The following is a 17,481-nucleotide window of genomic DNA, read 5'->3' as shown; positions in this document are numbered from 1 at the left end:
AGTAGATTTCCCAGACAAATAAGGTATCGGCGTATTCAAGAGAAATTCCACAACAAATTTTGGGGTCTATTTTCTCCTGTTACCCTTTACACTGCAGTACTTATGTTCATTCTTTCTAACGTTAAATCCTTTTTTCAAGCGGTTTGCTGTCAATAGCTAAAGTAAAGAACTTTGCAAATCCCCCCCCCCCAAAAAAAAAAAGTCAAAGTATTTTAATAAACCATTTTATTTTTGTAAAATCTTTGTATACTTTTCCAGGGGGTTCAAGTCAAATGAATGTCACAAGACATTTAAAAAACGTACTGTGTGCAGTATGAAATAGTGCATAACCTAAGGCATAAACAGACTGGAGTGCTCGCTTGTAAGTTGTGGGCAATGCAAAGAGCGGAGCGCTAGAAAGACAGATCAGGGCCCCTAACGATCTGCTATTGATGGACAATACTAAGGATAGAATAGTGGACAAGCCTTTTAAGTTTTATTTTTAGGTTATTATTAAAAAAAATTCCAAAATATTGTAGTTGTCATGCTGGTCACTAGCGAACATTAAATAAACTGTCTCTTCCTGTTCTTAAAGGGAATCTCTCTTCAGTTGTTTGCTCCCCTCAGCATGATGTAGGGGCAGAGACCCTGATAGCTTCTTGTAGTCATTCTGCATATACAGAGGTCATGAATATGGAGGACAATATGGCAGCAGGATTACTAGCCCTATAGTTATAATCTTCTGCGATTTTATCAAAACTTCAGCAAGCAGTCCAGTAAGTGACAAAATCGCTGGAGTCAAGGTCCTCGTCTCTACATTACGCTGCTCTCGGGATAAGTGGTGAAAACTTTGGGACATATTCCCTTTATCTGCTCACTTTAGGCTACTTTCACACTGGCGTTTTTTGCCAGACGTCGAAATGCGTCGTTTATGGCAAAAAACGCATCCTGCAAAGTTGTTTGCAGGATGCGTTTTTGCCCCATAGATTAACATTGGCGACGCATTGCGACGCTTTGCCACACGTCGCAACCGTTGTGCGACGGTTGCGCCGTGTTGTGGCGGACCGCCGGGAGCAAAAAACGTTAAATGTAACGTTTTTTGCTCATGAAGGACCGCTTTTTCCGACCGCGCATGCGCGGCCGGAACTCCGCCCCCACCTCCCCGCACCTCACAATGGGGCAGCGGATGCGCCGGAGAAATGCATCCGCTGCACCCGTTGTGCAGTGCGTCAAACACTAGCGTCGGAATCTCTGCCCGACGCATTGCGACGGGGAGATTCCGACGCTAGTGTGAAAGTAGCCTTACAGAAATTCTTCGAAATTACAATCACAGATAGAGACTGCTTTCTTAGTGGTAGTATGAGACCCATAATGAGATAAAATAGCTCATAATGCCAAGGTTTTCAAAGTAGGTCAATGACCTATATTTACCTTCATTCACGGTGAGGCGCACTCTGCTGGTTGTCCTCATATGAACTCGAGCCTGGGAGCTTTCTAGGAAAGTTCCCACGATCTAGGGACAACCAGCAGAGGGCGCCTCACCGCGAATGAAGGTAAATATAGGTCATTGACCTACTTTACCTTCATTCCCCGAGGTTTTGCAGCCACGAACAATGTTGCATTAGCAGAGCTCGTGGCTGCAAAATATTTTAACCCCTTCAGATGGATTTACATCGTTGGACGTTACAGATCTTCGGAAGGTATGGATATTGTTTTTTTTTTTTTTTGTTACAGATCGAGGGTCTTCAGTGAGTGGATTGAGCGTAGAATAAAATATTACAACTTTTGTGATTTTTTCATTAAAATAATTTTTAATAATGTGTTTGTGTTTTTTTTAACCCTTTACTACTATTGGATTAATAATGGATAGGTGTCATAATTGACGCCTCTCCATTATTAATTTGGCTTAATGTCACCTTACAATAGCAAGGTGACATTAACCCTTCATTACCCCATATCCCACCGCTACATGGGAATGGGAAGAGAGTGGCCAAGTGCCAGAATAGGCGCATCTTCCAGATGTGCCTTTTCTGGGGTGGCTGGGGGCAGATGTTTTTAGCCGGGGGGGGGGCAATAACCGTGGACCCTCTCCAGACTATTGATATCTGCCCTCAGTCACTGGCTTTACTACTCTGGCGGAGAAAATTGCACGGGAGACCACGCCAATTTTTTTCCGCCATTTAACCCTTTAATTTAATAGCTAGAACGGCCAAATTTTGCATATACACACTACTAACATTAGTAGTGTGGAATATGCAAAAAAAAGTGATATGAGATGGTTTACTGTATGTAAACCAGGTCTCATATCATGTCGGGTTTAGGAAGGAGATAGGAAAAGCCGGCAATTGAATTACCGGCTTTAAAGCTATCTAGCGCTGTATGAAGTAATGATATATATACATATATGTGTCTACTGACATATATATATATATATATATATATATATATATATATAGACACACATACAGTATATATATATATATATTTTTTTTTTTTTTTAAAAACATGGATCCCTTGTATAGCCGTATGTCGGTTTTGCAAGCCTGTGAGAAAAACACGCAGTACGGATGCCATACGGAGGATGCCATGCGCAAAATATGCTGATACACCCTGCCTACGGAGGAGCTACGGACCACTATTTTGAGGACTTTTCAGCGTATTACGGCCGTAATATACGGACCATATTGTCTGACGCCGAGTGTGACTCCAGCCTTAGAGCCTTCTGTCCATGCTTGTGCAGATTTTACCTGCACTTTTTACTTTTGACACTAGATGACAAGTATTTGTGTTTCCATTATTAGTCTTTAAACTTTAGAAGTTAGACTAACTTCAATGCTTTTATAAACAAATTGCTTCTTCGGAGAGGAAGAAAACTTGAACTCTAGCGCCACCTATTGGAACTAGCAATCCTAAAAGTCACTGCTGACCCTTTATCGAGCATTGCCACATGACTCAGGATAAAACAGAATCTCAATTAGACACTGTTTCGGGGTATTGCCAAATGCTCCCGTAGGATAACTACTGTACACAGCCTATAAAGTCTCCTTACACCGGTATGTCACTCTCCACAAGGAGCAACCTTATCCCTTAGACTCCAATGATTTAGTAAAAAAAATACTACAAAATAAATGTACTCCTGTCTGCAAAGTAGATTTCTGTTGTGAGAGTAAATGCCAAAATTAAATGTCTATTTGGACAACGGGTTTACAGGCAAGAGTCATCCATGCCATATTCCGATAAACTGGTGGGATTGGTAAACCAAAAGTTGGTTTTTCTTCGTGTATGGCAGGCATATCCATTTTTTTCCCCAGACATGTCTACAAATCAGACACTACATACCTGCATATGACCCATAAATACTTGCTTTAGGGCAAGGTTCCAGCCCTATGTATTAAACTAGAGGATATACTTTGACTTTTGTATACACAAAATTTGAAGAAATCTTCAAATGTTATCTCACAAATAAATATTTTTCATTATTTATGTTATGAAATTTATTTATTTAGCATGTAATATTCTCCAAGGAAAATGTCAAATTAAGTAATTTAACAGAATATGGATAAACAGTCCAAAAACTACAGCTGCCACACCTCTGGTAAACAGTCTCTGTCTGGAAAGTATAGAAGGGGCAAGAAGGATTACAAAGGACTTAAACAAGTCTTAGTAAACTTAACCCCTTTCTGACATTAGACGTACTATCCCGTCGAGGTGAGCCCCTATGACCACCGATGGGATAGTACGTCATATGCGATCGGCAGCGCTCACGGGGGGAGCGCCGCCGATCGCGGCCGGGTGTCAGCTGTTTATCGCAGCTGACATCCGGCACTATGTGCCAGGAGCGGTCACGGACCGCCCCTGGCACATTAATCCCCGGCACACCGCGATCAAAGATGACCGCGAGGTGCCGGCGGTACAGGGAAGCATCGCGCAGGGAGGGGGCTCCCTGCGGGCTTCCCTGAGCCCCCCGCAGTGCTGCGAGGGTCTGCTCACCTCCCTCCCTGCTCCAGATCCGGATCCAAGATGGCCGCGGATCCGGGTCCTGCAGGGAGGGAGGTGGCTTCACAGAGCCTGCTCAGAGCAGGCACTGTGAAGCCTGCAGCACTGTAAGTGAGATCGGTGATCTGACAGAGTGCTGTGCAAACTGTCAGATCATTGATCTGTGATGTCCCCCCCTGAGACAAAATAAAAAAGTTTAAAAAATTTTTTCCAAATGTGTAAAAAAAATAAAAAAAAAATATTCCTAAATAATGAAAAAAAAAAAAAATATTATTCCCATAAATACATTTCTTCATCTAAATAAAAAAAACAAAACAATAAAAGTACACATATTTAGTAACGACCCGACCTATAAAACTGGCTCACTAGTTAACCCCATAAGAAAAAAAAAAAACGAGGCAAAAACCAACGCTTTATTATCATACCGCCGAACAAAAAGTGGAATAACACGCGATCAAAAAGACAGATATAAATAACCATGGTACCGCTGAAAACGTCATCTTGTCCCGCAAAAAACCAGCCGCCATACAGCATCATCAGCAAAAAAATAAAAGTTATAATTATTTTTTCTGTAAAATAGTTTTTATCGTATGAAAGCGCCAAAACATAAAAAAATTATATAAATGAGGTATCGCTGTAATCGTACTGACCCTAAAGTTAGGGTTAGGGTTTAGATTACATGTACAGTTGGGAACAGGGTTGGGATTAGGGTTAGGGGTGTATCAGGGTTAGAGGTGTGGTTAGGGTTACCGTTGGAATTAGGGTTAGGGGTGTGTTTGGATTAGGGTTTCAGTTATAATTGGGGGGTTTCCACTGTTTAGGCACATCAGGGGCTCTCCAAACACGACATGGCGTCCGATCTCAATTCCAGCCAATTCTGCGTTGAAAAAGTAAAATAGTGCTCCTTCCCTTCCGAGCTCTCCCGTGTGCCCAAACAGGGGTTTACCCCAACATATGGGGTATCAGCGTACTCAGGACAAATAGGACAACAACTTTTGGGGTCGAATTTCTCCTCTTACCCTCAGGAAAATACAAAACTGGGGGCTAAAAAATAATTTTGGGGGGAAAGTTTTTTTTTTTTTTTTTTCACGGCTCTGCGTTACAAACTGTAGTGAAACACTTGGGGGTTTAAAGCTCTAACAACACATCTAGATGAGTTCCTTAGGGGGTCTACTTTCCAAAATGGTGTCACTTGTGGGGGGTTTCTACTGTTTAGGTACATTAGGGGCTCTGCAAACGCAATGTGACACCTGCAGATCATTCCATCTAAGTCTGCATTCCAAATGGCGCTCCTTCCCTTCCGAGCCCTCCCATGCGCCCAAACAGTGGTTCCCCCCACATAGTGTATAATTGCACTCAGGACAAATTGGGCAACAAATTTTGGGGTCCAATTTCTCCTGTTACCCCCGGGAAAATACAAAACTGGGGGCTAAAAAAATAATTTTTGTGGGAAAAAATTTTTGTTTTATTTTTACAGTTCTGCATTATAAACTTCTGTGAAGCACTCTGTGGGTCAAAGTGATCACCACACCTCTAGATAAGTTCCTTAGGGGGTCTACTTTCCAAAATGGTGTCACTTGTGGGGGGTTTCAATGTTTAGGCACATCAGGGGCTCTCCAAACGCAACATGGTGTCCCATCTCGATTCCAGTCAATTTTGCATTGAAAAGTCAAATGGCGCTCCTTCGCTTCCGAGCTCTGTCATGCGCCCAAACAGTGGTTTACCCCCACATATGGGGTATCGGTGTACTCAGGACAAATTGTACAACTTTTGGGGTCCATTTTCTCCTGTTACCCTTGGTAAAATTAAACAAATTGGAGCTGAAGTAAATTTTTTGTGAAAAAAAGTTAAATGTTCATTTTTATTTAAACATTCCAAAAATTTCCTGTGAAGCACCAGAAGGGTTAATAAACTTCTTGAATATGGTTTTGAGCACCATGAGGGGTGCAGTTTTTAGAATGGTGTCACACTTGGGTATTTTCTATCATATAGACCCCTCAAAATGACTTCAAATGAGATGTGGTCCCTAAAATAAAATGGTGTTGTAAAAATGAGAAATTGCTGGTCAACTTTTAACCCTTATAACTCCCTAACAAAAAAAAATTTGGTTCCAAAATTGTGCTGATGTAAAGTAGACATGTGAGAAATGTTACTTATTAAGTATTTTGTGTGACATATCTCTGATTTAATTGCATAAAAATTCAAAGTTGGAAAATTGCGAAATTTTCATAATTTTCGCCAAATTTCCGTTTTTTTCACAAATAAACGCAGGTACTATCAAAGAATTTTTACCACTATCATGAAGTACAATATGTCAGGAGAAAACAATGTCAGAATCACTGGGATCCGTTGAAGCATTCCAGAGTTATAACCTCATAAAGGGACAGTGGTCAGAATTGTAAAAATTGGCCCGGTCATTAACGTGCAAACCACCCTTGGAGGTAAAGGGGTTAATGTTGGTGTAGATCCTGCTAAAGACTATGAAGACAGTATTCATTCTAGGAAACTTGATTGAAATAATAAAAAAAAGACTGAAATATGGAAAAGTACATACTTAGGGTACCCTTATATATCAGCCTGGATTATAAAGACAGCTTTGACCTGGAAATGCATAAATACAGAGTTTGTGTCCCGAATTTAGTGTAAAAAGTTTTTTTGATAAAGGATAGAAATAATTTAACATTTTCTTCTATTTAATATGAATTTTCTGATGTTGAACAAGGCCGGCTTTCTGCGTAAAACATTTCCCACATTCGGTACATGAATAAGGTTTCTCGCCTGTGTGAACTCGCTCATGCTGAATCAGTTTTGATTTGCGTATAAATCCTTTTCCACACTTGATGCATGAATATGGCTTCTCCCCAGTGTGAATTTTCTGATGTTCTACCACATCATATTTCTGAGTGAAGCATTTCCCACACTCGGAACATGGAAAGGGCTTCTCCCCAGTGTGAACTCTCTGATGTTTAGCAAGTGTAGTTTTCAAAGCAAAACATTTCCCACACTCAGTACATGAAAATGGCTTTTCGCCTGTATGAACTCTTTCGTGGCGAGCGAGCTTTGATTTTCGTGTAAATCGTAATCCACACTTAGAGCATGGAAACGGCTTCTCCCCTGTATGAATTTTCTGATGTTCAAGAAAACTATATTTCTGAGTGAAACTTTTTCCACACTCAGGACATGAGAATGGCTTTTCTCCTGTATGAGTTCTTTCATGGCGATCTAGAGTCCATCGGTCCTTAAATAGATTACCACACTCTGAGCAAGAAAACCGTTTCTTCACTCCTATATGACTTCTCCGGTGTTTGAAATAATGAGATTTTTGTTTAAAACATTTCCCACAATCACTACAAGAAAATGGTTTTTCCCCACCGTGCAATCTCTCATGTTCAATCAGATTGGCTTTATACACAAAGTTCCTCCCACATTGGCTGCAAGTGTGCAGCTTCTCCCCTGTGTGAATTCGCTGATGTATCAGGAGACTTCCTTTTTTATAATAACATTTTCCACAATCTAAACACGGATATACTTTCCTCTGTATGTAATCTTCATTCTGTGTATTAGTATATAAATTATTTAAAGAGTTTTCCCAAGCATTTGAAGATACAGGGAACATATTTAGAGCACTGGAATTCTCTTCTGCAGAACCCTGAATGAGGTCATTGTCTTCCATTTTAAAATCTGTTGATAAAAAAAAAGATACGTGATTAAGATGTTCACACTGTTCAAGAGGTTTGACATTAAAACATATGAATATTAAAATTTCTTTGAAAGCAAATGAATAGGAAACTTGTTAAGTTAAAGGTAGGAAAACAGATGGGTACAAGACCATGGCACTTGCCTACCTTTACAATTTTGGAGCTGGTGCTCAGCCCTCTCACCTCCCAGTAGATATCCACCTTTTAGTCAATACTACTTTAATAACTTTAGGAAATCTTCCCTTGTTCCTTTAAAGAAGCACTCCCATCAATGTTTCCATCCTCTATATATATTGCAATCATCATATTATATAGCACTGTGTACTAACAATTGCTAATTTTGGCCTTCTATTGTGCTAATACTTCTCTTTTCCATTAGGTCTATGACATCACGTGATAAAAAAAACTGACAAGCTGAATCCTTCTATGTTCTATGTAGAAACAGGAAGTCAATTTTCCCCGTATGAGTCTCTGCAAAAGTCCTAGGCAGGGGGAGGAGCACAGCAGCTAGGTCAGGAGTTGAAGAGGGGAATGATTTTTCCAGGAAAAATAAACTTTTTGTTTCTATATAGAGCAAAGAAAACAGAAGAATTTACTAGGTAGAAAGTTCGGCAGTGGAGTCGGAGCCTATTTTGGTGGTGTCCGCATCGGTGTCATGGAAATTGAGGAGTCGGAGGTTTGGCTTACCGACTCCACAGCCCTGGTAGAAAGGCAAAATAAGCAATTGTAAGTACACAGTGTTATATAATGATCATTGACAAGTAAATTGGTCCAGAAGGCTGCCAATAGGCCTACAGCAACATTGAGAAAAACATCCCTGCTTGGCTAGGTTTTGCCAAAGACAACATCAAGTCTACCAAAAGCATATGGTAAAAACGTGCTATAGTCTGATGAGACTAAGGTTGAATTTTCTGTCCAAAATTGCAAAAAGTATGTTTGGTGTAAAGCCAACACTAAGCATCACCAAAAGAACACCATACCCACAGTAAAGCATAGTGGAAGCAGCATTATGCTTTGTGATTATTTTTCAGAAGCTATAATTGGGATTTTAGTAAAGTTTTAGGGAATTATGAACAGTTCCAAATATCAATTTTGCAACAAAACTGTCAGACTTTTGCTAAAAAGCTGACGATGAGGGGGATGTTGGAGGTTTCTCTACTTTACTTTTCACTATAGCTAAAGTGTTGTATCATACTAGAAAAACCATTGCCAAACATTGGCTGGATAGAGGTCACCCTTGAGAGAAGTTATTCAATGCTTAAATAATACAATTCTAAATGGAGAAAAGGTGTATATTAAAAAGGGGAGCAATTGGCAAATTTGGAACTCAATGGGGTGATTTTATAAGATGTAATTCAGTAGTCTCAGAGGCGGTAGCATTGGATGTAATATTTAATATGTTAATTTTGGATAAGTTTGGATTCACAGTTCGGATTTGTCTACGAAAACTTTTCACGAATCTAGGTGGGGGGATTGTGGTTAATGGGGGGGGGATTCAGTTTCATTAGCAGTGGTTATGTACATCAATATTGTTTTAGTGATCAAGGAATGTATTACTAATGTAACTTTTGCACTGTTATGAAGTTACTGTAGTATTGTCAGTTGCTTCAATGAAAGTTTGCTCGATTTCTTTTTTTAAAGGCTGATCATGGAGAGGAATTTCCCTTTTCAGCACAACAACCCTAAGCAAACCTCCAAATCAACAAAAGAATTTCTGCGTCAAAAGATCAAAATTTTGAACAGACCCAGCCTGAATTGAAAATCTATGGGTTGACCTGAAAAGGGTGTTGTACACAGGTGATACCCTCGCAATCTGAGATATAGAGTGTTGCTGCAAGAAGGAGTGGGCAAAGATTACCAATTCCAGATGTGCCAAGCTGACAGACTCCTACCCATAAAGGCTGAACTCTGTCATAAATTCAACAAAAGTATTAATATAACGGAGTGCATATTTATGCAACCACATTATTTTGGTTCTTTACTTTTCTTTAGCTACCTGAAAACATTTCAATTTATTTGTCATTTGAATTGTGCAGATTATCGGTGACATTAAAGGTGGAAAAAAGTTATAAAATGATTCTTCTTAGTATGATCTTTATGTTTGACACAAAATCCTGGCATTTTAACAGGGGTGTGTAGACTTTTTTTTATATCCCCTGTGTATTTACTAATATTGCAAAGGATCTCAACATCATAAGTCATTATGCAGCTTGGATAAGACAGAACTTGTTCCTTGCTGTAGATCAAACAATGAGCTAGGGGTGAGAAAACAGTGGCCTCAGATAACACATGGTAGTATGAGAAAGTAATGTATCGGTAATTGCAGAACCATTGGTTGACAGGAATAAGATCATTTTACCACCACTGCACATCACATTAGGATTAATGAAGCAGTTTGTAAAGACTCTAAACAAAGAGGGGATATGCTTTGACTACTTCTCCAGAAAAGTTTTTGCTGGTCCTCAAATCAGAGGGCTCATGAAACATCCACACTTCAAAGACTCATTGAACGATGCTGAGGCAGATGCATACATGGTCTTCTTCCACTATGGTTGCACAAAAATTTACTGGGAGCCATACACTGAACTAGTAGAAATAATGCCATCTTCTTTCCATCACCTTGGCTGTATGATGTAACCATGCATTATCTTCACAGCCACTTGGATTGTTTCCCTGGTGACCTAAGTGAAGAGCAGGGTGAACAATTCCACCAAGATTTAAGAACTATAGAAGAAAGTTACTGAGGACACTGGGATACCCACGTGATGGCAGATTATTGCTGGTCTATTCAAAGTGATTGCCCTTGGTCAACTCTGTCCTTTGATTTGATTATTATCTTTGCTTACCAGAGTATAATTTTTAATTTATTTTTATAAATGTATCAATTGTGTTATGTTGCAGTAATAAAATCATGTTTAGTAATGAAGTCAGCACTTTAATTTTGTAAAATAATTGTATCCCATTGGAGTTTCTTCCTTACTATTTCCCATTTTTATCATTAGTGTTCCTGTGAACCCCTTCATTTTTTTATTTAGTCTGAATTAATTGTTGCGGTCTAATATGTTATCGTTTATTATGTCTTGAGCCCTCATATTTTCATTTCATTTGCTTTCCTACTGTCTAAAGGTTAAGCACTTTAAAATACAACACTAAAAATAGAAATCTTGCATTTGGGGCTTTTTTAGACTAAAGGTACCGTCACACTAAGCGACGCTGCAGCGATACCGACAACGATCCGGATCGCTGCAGCGTCGCTGTTTGGTCGCTGGAGAGCTGTCACACAGACAGCTCTCCAGCGACCAACTACGCTGGTAACCAGGGTAAACATCGGGTTACTAAGCGCAGGGCCGCGCTTAGTAACCCGATGTTTACCCTGGTTACCATTGTTAAAGTAAAAAAACAAACGCTACATACTTACCTACCGCTGTCTGTCCTCGGCGCTCTGCTTCTCTGGTCTGGCTGTGAGCACAGCGGCCGGAAAGCAGAGCGGTGACGTCACCGCTCTGCTTTCTGGCTGCCCGGCGCTCACAGCCAGAGCAGAGAAGCAGAGCGCCGGGGACAGACAGCGGTAGGTAAGTATGTAGCGTTTGTTTTTTTACTTTAACGATGGTAACCGGGGTAAACATCGGGTTACTAAGAGCGGCCCTGCGCTTAGTAACCCGATGTTTACCCTGGTTACCAGCGAAGACATCGCTGAATCGGTGTCACACACCGATTCAGCGATGTCAGCGGGAGAGCCAGCGACGAAATAAAGTTCTGGCCTTTCTTCCCCGACCAGCGACATCACAGCAGGGGCCTGATCGCTGCTGCGTGTCAAACTGGACGATATCGCTAGCCAGGACGCTGCAACGTCACAGATCGCTAGCGATATCGTCTAGTGTGACGGTACCTTTACCTCCTTTTGTTTCAGGGAACAACACCTGCACATAGCCACAATGGTAAAATCCCCAACTCTATTTATTGTATTGACGTGTTTAATGAGCCTGTACAAAGTCATTGTGAAGGGAGGTGGAGCAGGGTTAGCTGGGACAACACCTATTGTGAATAGTGGATAATGTGTTATTAGCTTTCAATAGTGGTGATACCTGCAATTGTAATCCTGCCTCTAATGTTAAGAAAACTCCTGTAAACTCCTCCCAAATAGACATATGAGTCTAACAAAGCCCCAGTGACCAGTGTGAAAATAGAAATATTATTATTTTTCTTTAAATTAAGCTAATGATCCGTAAAAATAAAAAATCATATATTTTTTTTTTTTTTTACAAAAAAAAATCTTTTCGCTCCAAATTTTTTATTTTCCCAAGGGGAACAGGAGAAATTTGACCCCAAAAGTTGTTGTGCAATTTGTCCTGAGTATGCTGATACCGCATATGTGGGGGTAAACCACTGTGTGGGCGCAAGGCAGAGCTCGGGAAGGAGCGCAGTTTGACTTTTCAATGCAAAAGTGGCTGGAATTGAGATGGGACGCCATGTTGCGTTTGGAGAGCCCCTGATATGCCTAAACAGTGGAAACCCCCCACAAGTGACACCATTTTGGAAAGTAGACCCCCTAAGGAACTTATCTAGATGTGTTGTGAGAACTTTGAATCCCAAGTGTTTCACTAAAGTTTATAACACAGAGCCGTGAAAATTAAAAATCATGTTTTATCCACAAAAATGATTTTTTAGCCCCAAAATTTTTATTTTCCCAAGGGTAACAGGAGAAATTGGACCGCAAAAGTTGTTGCCAATTTGTCCTGAGTACGCTAATACCCTTGTAGATTGTGAGCCCTTGCGGGCAGAGTCCGCTCTCCTACTGTACCCGTCGTGACTTTTGATAAGATTATTGTACTTCTTTTTACTATGCATACCCGTCCTCACATGTAAAGCGCCATGGAATAAATGGTGCTATAATAATAAATAATAATAATAATACCCCATATGTGGGGGAAAACCACTGTTTCGGCGCACTACAAAGCTCGGAATGGAAGGAGCACCATTTTACTTTTTCAACGCAGAATTGGGTGGAATTGAGATCGGGCGCCATGTCGCATTTGGAGAGCCCATGATGTGCCAAAACAGCCCTAACCTGAACACACCCCTAACCCTAATCACAACCCTAACCCTAATCCCAACCCTAAACATAACCCTAATCACACCTCTAAACCTGACACACCCCTAACCATAATCCTAATCGTAAACGTAATCCTAACCCCAACTCTAGCCCCAACCCTAACTTTAGCCCCAACTCTAACCCTAACTTTAGCCCTAACCTGAATCCAAATGGGAAAATGGAAATAAATACATTTTTTTAATTGTATTATTTTTCCCTAAGTAAGTGGGTGATAAAGGGGGGTTTGATTTACTATTTATAGCGGGTTTTTATGTTTGTCAGCTGTCACACGCTAAAAGATGCTTTTTATTGCAAAAAATAGTTTTTGCATCACCACATTTTGAGAGCTATAATTTTTCCATATTTTGGCCCACAGAGTCTTGTGAGGTATTGCTTTTGGGGGGACAAGTTGATGTTTTTATTGGTACCATTTTCAGGCACATGACATTTTTTGATCGCTTTTTATTACGATTCATGGGAGGCAGAATGTACAAAAACCAGCAATTTGTGAATTTCTTTTTTTTTGGGGGGGGGGGGGTGGGAGGGGGCGATTATACTGTTCTGCGTGTGGTAAAATTGATAAGGCAGTTTTATTCTTTGGGGCAGTACGATTGCAGCGATACCTCATTTATATCATTTTTTTTATGTTTTGGCGCTTTTATACAATAAAAACTATTTTATATAAAAAAATAATTGTTTTTGCATCGCATTATTCTGAGAGCTATAACTTTATTTTTTCGCTGATGATGCTGTATGGTGGCTCGTTTTTTTGCGGGACAAGACGACGTTTTCAGCGGTACCATGGTTATTTATATCAGTCTTTTTGATCGCGTGTTATTCAACTTTTTGTTCGGCGGTATGATGATAAAGCATTGTTTTTTGCCTCTTTTTTTTATGGTGTTCACTAAAGGGGTTAACTCGAGGGACCGTTTTATAGGTCGGGTCGTTACGGAAGCGGTGATACTAAATATGTGTACTTTTATTTTTGGGTTTTTGTTTTTACGCAAAAATGTATTTAAATGTATTTATTGGAACAATTTTTTTTTCTTTATTTAGGAATTTTTAAAAATATATTTTTACACATTAATTTTTTTTAAACTTTTTTACTTTGTCCCAGGGTGGGACATCACTATATATTGTCAGATCGCTGATCTAACACTTTGCACAGCACTGTGTCAGATCAGCGATCTGACAGGCTGTGAAGGAGGCTTGCCGACGCCTTCTCTCAGCAGGCACTGACAAGCCACCTCCCTGCAGGGCCAGGAAGGACCCCGCGGCCATCTTGGATCCGGGGGCCTGCAGGGAGGAGAGCGGAGGAGACCCTTGGAACAATGTGATCACATCGCGTTGTTCTGAGGGTCTCAGGGAAGCACATAGGGAGCCCCCTCTCTGCGCGATGCTTCTCTATGCCACCGGAACGCTGCAATCTTGTTTAATCACAGTGTTTCGGGGGTCCGTGACCGCTCCTGGCGCATAGTGCTGGATGTCAGCTGTGAGAATCAGCTGAAACACGGCCGTGATCAGCGGAGTTCACCCGTGAGCGCGGCTGATCGCATGTGACGTACTATTCCGTCCATGGGAATTAAGTCCCAGGTCACATGAATGAAATAGTACGTCCAATGCCAGAAAGGGGTTAAACAATAGGTCGTTTTCTGATGATAGCTTCTCTTTAGACAAGACTGATTTAATTTTTATTGCTAAGCACACGAGTTCAGAAGGGAGGAGCAGAAGTGGCTCATAATTGTAGAAAAAGACCAACTGATTGATACAAAGTATGTTGAGGCAGCCATTTTAGGAACTTTGGGTATTTTTATCAATTGAACTAAATGTTGGTTATTGAAATGAATGGCCAGCCTCTCCAGAACAGAAGAATTATTTAGTAGATAACTGTTGTAGCTCATACAAGACAATCCGAGGGGGCGACTGCTCTCGATGATATTCTATGACATTTATACACCCAAATATATAAAAAAAAAACCTGGTGGAACAAAAGAGGAGATAAAATAAGATATGCTGGTTCAGAATTACTGTAATTAGAAGAATATGTAACTCACCTGGGTCAATATCAATAGGAATTTCCTCTTCTTTTATTTGGCCAAGTTTCAGATACATCTCCTCCACTTGTTCTTCATCAACCACTTCAACTTTAACATGAACCATATTTTCTACCTAAATATGCAAGAAAGAAAAAACGAAGAAACACTGGTTTCCATATTTGAATACAAGAAAAAGGGATATAAAATCTAAAACGCTAAAAATGGAGTATATATTTACCGCCATTGTCATTTGATCTACCTTATGATCCTGTGGGTCACTGTCATCCTGAAGGTCACTGTCATCCTGTAGGTCACTGTCGTCATCCTCTTCTAGAATATCCTGGGAACGCAGAAGGATAAGACTAAATCATTAAAAAAAAAAAAAGCTTCAGTCTATTGGCTCTGTGTTAATGATATTATTGAGTTAGACCTTGGCATCATCTACTTGAAGATCCTGAGGAACAGAGTGATTCTGCTGCAAACAGTCCTGGAAATTCATAGGACTAGGGCATTCCTCTGAAAAAGTTATCTCACTGGAGTTATCTGTAGGAAACACAAACACAGTGAGTGAATACATTTTGGTTTAATACATTTCTAACTATTGGAAAAGAGTGAGACCAATGTGTCAGATGTTGCATGTTAATGTTGAATTTTGCACAAAGTGACAATTCTTACGGATGGTTAAAAATTAAGGTTTTAACAAATTTGTTCCCCACCTCCTTTTCTCATTAATTTTAAGTTTTAGTGTTGATACATGGATTTTAAATCGTGTAAGACTTAGTTAAAATTGGTGCATGCATTTCTGAAAAAGAAATGTTGCAAATTGTGCAAAAGTTTGAGAGCAAACTCAATGATAACTATCTCGTATTGTTTCTATGAAATGATCGCATGATGAATGTCGATTTCTCCTTCACTATTATCGTCTCCTCTTACCTGGAGATGTTGGAGGCTGGTGGTCCTCCATTATGACGTCCTTGTACAGATCCTTGTGTCCTTCTAAATACTCCCACTCCTCCATGGAGAAATGGACAGTGACATCCTGACACCTTATAGGAACCTGACACACAATGATACAGTCATCATCCAGCCACTATGGGACCAAATCTTCAAGGCTTTTACACTACAAAAGTGGCGTAAAAGCTTTTAAAAGTAACACATTTTTGGCGCAAAATTGCCCAACACTTTAAATCAGCTCTGCCCAAATGGGCGGAGTTGGGAGAAACCAGAGTGGGACGGGTGTTATGATCTGGTGGTTTAGGAGCAACATGGGACGAGCTCTGAAGGAAGTGGTACCTGTACTGACCGCAGTCCCTAAGCTCAACACAACACTAGAAGTAGCCGTGGGATGCTCCTAACACTCCCTAGGCACCTCGTCACAGCCTGAGAACTAACTACCCCTAAAGATAGAAACAGGAAAACTATCTTGCCTCAGAGAAAATCCCCAAAGGATAGATAGCCCCCCCACAAGTAATGACTGTGAGTGGAGAGGGAAAAGACATACACAAAATGAAACCAGGATGAGCACAGGAGGCCAGTCTAGCTAGATAGATAGGACAGGATGGAATACTGTGCGGTCAGTATAAAACACTACAAAAAAATCCACACAGAGTTAACAAAAATCTCCACACCTGACTAAAGGTGTGGAGAGTAAATCTGCTTCCCAGAGCTTCCAGCATCACTGAATTAATTCATACTGACAAGCTGGACAAACATAGAAAGCACAGAACGGATAAGTCCACAACCTGTGGACAGAAAAGAGCAAGCAAGAACTTAGCTTTGCTGAACTGGTCAGGATAACAGGGAAATCCAAAGAGATGTGAATCCAACCAGGAACCATTGACAAGTGGCACAAGCTGAAGGAAAGAGCCAGGCTAAATAGCCGAGCAGAATAGACAATCAGTGGAAGCAGCTGCTGACAGCTAAATCCAAGGAGCAGCCATTCCACTTAAAACCACCGGAGGGAGCCCAAGAGCGGAATTCACAACAGACGGGGTATGGTCACGGCCGAAGGATTCAAGAAAATTGGTGGCCATTTTTTATGCCAGAAAACCAATCGCAGTCCCAAACTGGAGTAGCACTTATGATGCGACGCACGCCACTAAGAAGAGGCCCAAAAGTTATGTTCGGGTGTGTGCTTCTTAATTCAGCACATGCGCTACCTCAGTCTTCATTAATCAGCCCCTTACTCATTGTATTCCCAGCAGCGCTCACCTCTCCAGTCAGCAGCTCAATGATCTTGCTGGTGAGGTCCAGGATCTTCCGGTCACTGTATTTCCCAAGAATTAGTGAGTGAGGCTCCACGATGGGGCTGTGGGTCCTGCGCCATCCTTCTGAGACAACATGATTGTTGTTTGGGGTAACCTTCTCTCCGGATTTCTTCTTTACTACTGTGCAACTCTGTGCATGGAGGTAGAATCTGATTAACTAACATCATCTACATTTTCAAAAACCCTTGACCACTACAGCCATGTTTGTAATGTTTTAATGATTTTTTTTAATCAAAAACAGTTTTATTGAGGTAAAAACATAATATAGGGGTGTTCCAGATCACATGAGTATAGTGGTATTCACAAAATGTAAAAAAAAAAAAAAAAAAGAGAGATTAGCAAACAGCATAGGAAAAGAAAAGCATTTACTTCAAATATTGGATATACATGAGAACAACTCCTTACCCCACCCT

The 17,481-nt window shown here is 40.5% G+C and overlaps 1 protein-coding gene across 1 annotated transcript in view; it reads right to left on the bottom strand.

The window, feature by feature from the left end:
* Nucleotides 1-208: 208 nt before the first annotated feature.
* Nucleotides 209-17,481, bottom strand: part of LOC138665261 (zinc finger protein 436-like) — a 35,409-nt gene continuing 18,136 nt past the window's right edge. The window contains exons 3-8 of the mRNA XM_069752578.1: nt 17,013-17,198; nt 15,735-15,858; nt 15,232-15,344; nt 15,061-15,141; nt 14,820-14,934; nt 209-7,656 (exon numbers count right to left, since the gene is read on the bottom strand). Of these exons, the coding sequence (XP_069608679.1) occupies nt 6,665-7,656; nt 14,820-14,934; nt 15,061-15,141; nt 15,232-15,344; nt 15,735-15,858; nt 17,013-17,198 (1,611 nt within the window). The 3' untranslated portion in view covers nt 209-6,664. The remainder of the gene's footprint in view (nt 7,657-14,819; nt 14,935-15,060; nt 15,142-15,231; nt 15,345-15,734; nt 15,859-17,012; nt 17,199-17,481) is intronic.

This window comes from Ranitomeya imitator, chromosome 2 (genome assembly GCF_032444005.1).
Source record: "Ranitomeya imitator isolate aRanImi1 chromosome 2, aRanImi1.pri, whole genome shotgun sequence".
NCBI classification, from domain to species: domain Eukaryota; kingdom Metazoa; phylum Chordata; class Amphibia; order Anura; family Dendrobatidae; genus Ranitomeya; species Ranitomeya imitator.
The sequence above is the reverse complement of the archived record's forward strand: the minus strand, read 5'-3'. Positions and strand labels throughout refer to the sequence as shown.